Below are 3,451 nucleotides of genomic sequence, written 5' to 3' on the forward strand. Positions count from 1 at the left end.
AATATAGCAGCCAATCGAACATTTTAACCGATCAAGAAATATATTGCAACTTCAATATTATTACTTTTTTGAATGCAATCATACATACGAAGTGCATACTAATCTATACTCACCAATTTGGGAAGGCCGAGTCAAAACGGACTCAGTTCTTCAAAGTTACCAAGGACAGAAGTAGCCTAGAAATAGGTGTTTTTTTTGGTCTCTTTAAACCTCCAAAATAAAATAAAATAAAAACGATGCTTCTTTCTCACAACTAGGAACCACGATTTGAAAGTCGCTCTTCGGAAGACGACAAATTCCATCACCCTTTATGTACCGTTCTTACTTCCTTCCACTCTCAACTCTCAAGTCTCCAGTCTCCAGTCTCGAGTCTCCTCTCTCTCTGAATTTTGCTCTGAGTCTTCTCTCATGGTGATGGCGACATCATTCGAAGCTTCAGCTCTCGAACACATCAGAAACCACCTCCTAGGAGATTTCTCCTCTCTTGAATCAATTAATGAAGATACACCAGAAATATTCGCCTCTCAATCTGATTCTCTCTTGTCCCAAACAGAAACATCTGAATCTCTGATCCTTAACGATTATTTCCACTCCCCAACACCTTCTGAATCACTAATTTCAGAATCAGAAATCGAAATCTCTGATTACTTGAAGCTTAACGAAGATGACAACAGTAGAGATCTCTTCGAATTTCTCCCTCACTTCGAAACCAAAGCTCCAATATCCACTCCTCTAGAGCCTCAAACCCTAACTTCAAGTTATCAATCGAGCTTCAACGATCGCAGACCTTCATTGAAGCTCTCTCTCCCTCCTGTAAAGAAGATCGAGTGGATAGACTTCGTCGAACAATCTCAACCAGCCGCAACTGTTCCAGATTTAAAACCAACATATCTCAACGAGAAGAAACACTACAGAGGTGTGAGGCAACGTCCATGGGGGAAATTCGCGGCGGAGATTCGAGATCCAAATCGTAAAGGATCTAGGGTTTGGCTTGGAACCTTCGAGACCGCCATTGATGCCGCTAAAGCTTACGATCGTGCGGCTTTCAAGATGCGAGGAAGCAAAGCGATCCTCAATTTCCCTCTCGAAATTGAAAACGTCAGTAACAAATCTGATCCACTGGAGAACAATTCTAGCCAAAAAAGACGTAGAGATTACAAAACAGAAGAGAAAGATCAAGTAGTAACCAAGGTTATTAAGGAGAGTTCGCCGGAATCTGACATCACACAGTCACAGAACCTTACTGGTGTTTGTCCATTAACGCCGTCAAGTTGGACGGCCATTTGGGAAGGCCTAGACGTTAAGAAGGAGAGTTCGGTAGAATCTGACAATACACAGTCACAGACCTTTACTGGCGTTTGTCCATTGACCCCGTCAAGTTGGACGGCCATTTGGGAAGGCCTAGACCTTAAACAGGAGAGTTCGGCAGAATCTGACAATATCCAGTCACAGACCCTTACTGGCGTTTATCCGTTAACCCCGTCAAGCAGGACGGCCGTTTGGGAAGGCGTAGACGTTAAGGGAATCTTTAACGTTCCCCCATTGTCGCCGTTATCTCCACATCCGTCTTTCGGTTATCCACAACTTATGGTCATATGATATTTAACGGTCAACATCGAAATTGACTGTGTGATCTTTAAAAAAAAATTGTATATATATGGTTGATGACTTGATGTATGTATATTATAACGTATACCTACATAACAAAAAATTATTTGTTTATTCTTTTTAAGTAAAAGGGGTATTATTAGAAATAATATTTTGTTTATTTCAATGGAAAAAGTCAACTTGTACGAAGGGCGTCAATGGGTACCCAATTATTGCAGGAAAAAACTTTGAAGCGGGCAACCCGCTTCAAGATTTTGAAGCAACCCTCTTTATTGAATTACATGTGGCATCTTTTTAAAGAGGTGTTTCAAATTTTAATGAAAATGTAAGTGTGAAATAAATTAAAAACTCCACGTGTGAGGGTTCCTTCAAAATTTGGCCATTTCAAAGTCGGACTCATTATTCGATGGATTAGAGGATTAGTTGATTTTGGGTAAAATACATATGGATCCAATTGACACTGTAAATGAACAATTCTAATACTAGTGTTGTAGAAATTCAAATACAATAACAAGTATACAAGAACATATTTCACAGGTTGAATGATAAGGATCAATACCATTATTGAAAATTATGTCAATTTTGAGGTATTATGAAAGGTTTTAATCACATGCATTACATTAGTGGAAAGGATTAATAGTCCTAAATAGAGCTCATGTTCGAAAAAGTGTTTTGAATATGAGGTCAACGGTAACTATAGGGTTAAAGTGTAGATGATGATACAATAGGGATATTTTCCACTCTTACCTTGTGATCCATAACAATTTCAACTCTTTGGACTCTTTTACTAATCACCTAGAAAACTTTGCTTGTGGTTATCCAATTAAGTATATGAAAATGAAATTAGAAAAATTATGGATTGTTATAAATACATAAATATATAGTGAATGACCATATAATTACTATCTTCATAACCCCCATCTCTTTGTGTCATAAGTATTGATTGTAACTCTCTAATTGTCATCTTCCTCTCATTATTAGTGTAAGCCTATAAAAATAGGTATTGACAACATGAGAGTTCTTGAAGAACAAAATTAGTCTCATACTTTGATCTCTTATAATTTCTTTTAGTTTTATATTATCTCGCAATTTTTATTTTTATTTTACAGTAGGTTGTTAGCATGAGTCTCTACTTGCTTATTGTTGGGAAGATTACTTATTTTGTTTTTTATCAAAATGTAAGAAACTTTTGTATTTTATGAAAAGGTTCAAGATCACACCTCAAGAAAAGTAAGAAAACTAATTTTTCTTTTTTATGATTCATGTTGCTCATAAACTAGTAGAGATATTTGCTCTTGAATTATTTTTTATTTTATTTTATAGAAACCTCTTGAAGAGGTAGTACATCCTTAAGATAATTTTTCTTTTGATATATCGAAAGTCAAAACCTGAAGTTTTGATGATCTACATGATAAGGTTGGGACGTGAGGTTCTCTAACCTTTATATATTAAACCAAATTGAACAAAAAATTCAATAATTTTATGTATAGAACCATAAGTTCTCTCAGTCATATAATAAATATTGGAACCAGAAGTTTTATCAAAATTTTGAATATTTTGTACACAATAAGGACCTGAAATTCCTTAATCAATATTAGAATAGAACCAGAAGTTTTATAAAATTTAACAGTTTTGTGTTTATTAAATTTTTATTTATTTATTTATTGACATACATATTTTCAATCATGATTAATTTTTTTCTTTATAATCCATACATATGTCTAATTGTAAATTTTTTTATTAAATAACTCCTAAAAAAAATCAAAATATAAAAAAAAAATGATAAATATCGTTAAGCTTGAGTTAAGGCTCTTGAGCTATTAGGAGAAAATTATTTGTCCTG

General features: G+C 34.6%; 1 protein-coding gene across 1 annotated transcript; it reads left to right on the forward strand.

Annotated features, from left to right (window-relative positions):
* The first annotated feature begins 326 nt into the window (after positions 1 to 326).
* On the forward strand, positions 327 to 1,907 carry LOC147391306 (ethylene-responsive transcription factor 5-like). Its single transcript, XM_086459999.1, has one exon. The coding sequence runs from the start codon at positions 409 to 411 to the stop codon at positions 1,597 to 1,599; it is 1,191 nt and encodes a 396-aa protein (XP_086316125.1). The 5' UTR covers positions 327 to 408; the 3' UTR covers positions 1,600 to 1,907.
* Positions 1,908 to 3,451: the final 1,544 nt, after the last annotated feature.

This window comes from Akebia trifoliata, chromosome 11, assembly GCF_017979445.1.
Source record: "Akebia trifoliata isolate Shusen 1 chromosome 11, ASM1797944v1, whole genome shotgun sequence".
Lineage (NCBI taxonomy): Eukaryota > Viridiplantae > Streptophyta > Magnoliopsida > Ranunculales > Lardizabalaceae > Akebia > Akebia trifoliata.

Bases quoted from the DNA above. Each gene is read 5' to 3' on its own strand.
- LOC147391306 (XM_086459999.1), top strand. From the start codon at position 409: ATGGTGATGGCGACATCATTCGAAGCTTCAGCTCTCGAACACATCAGA.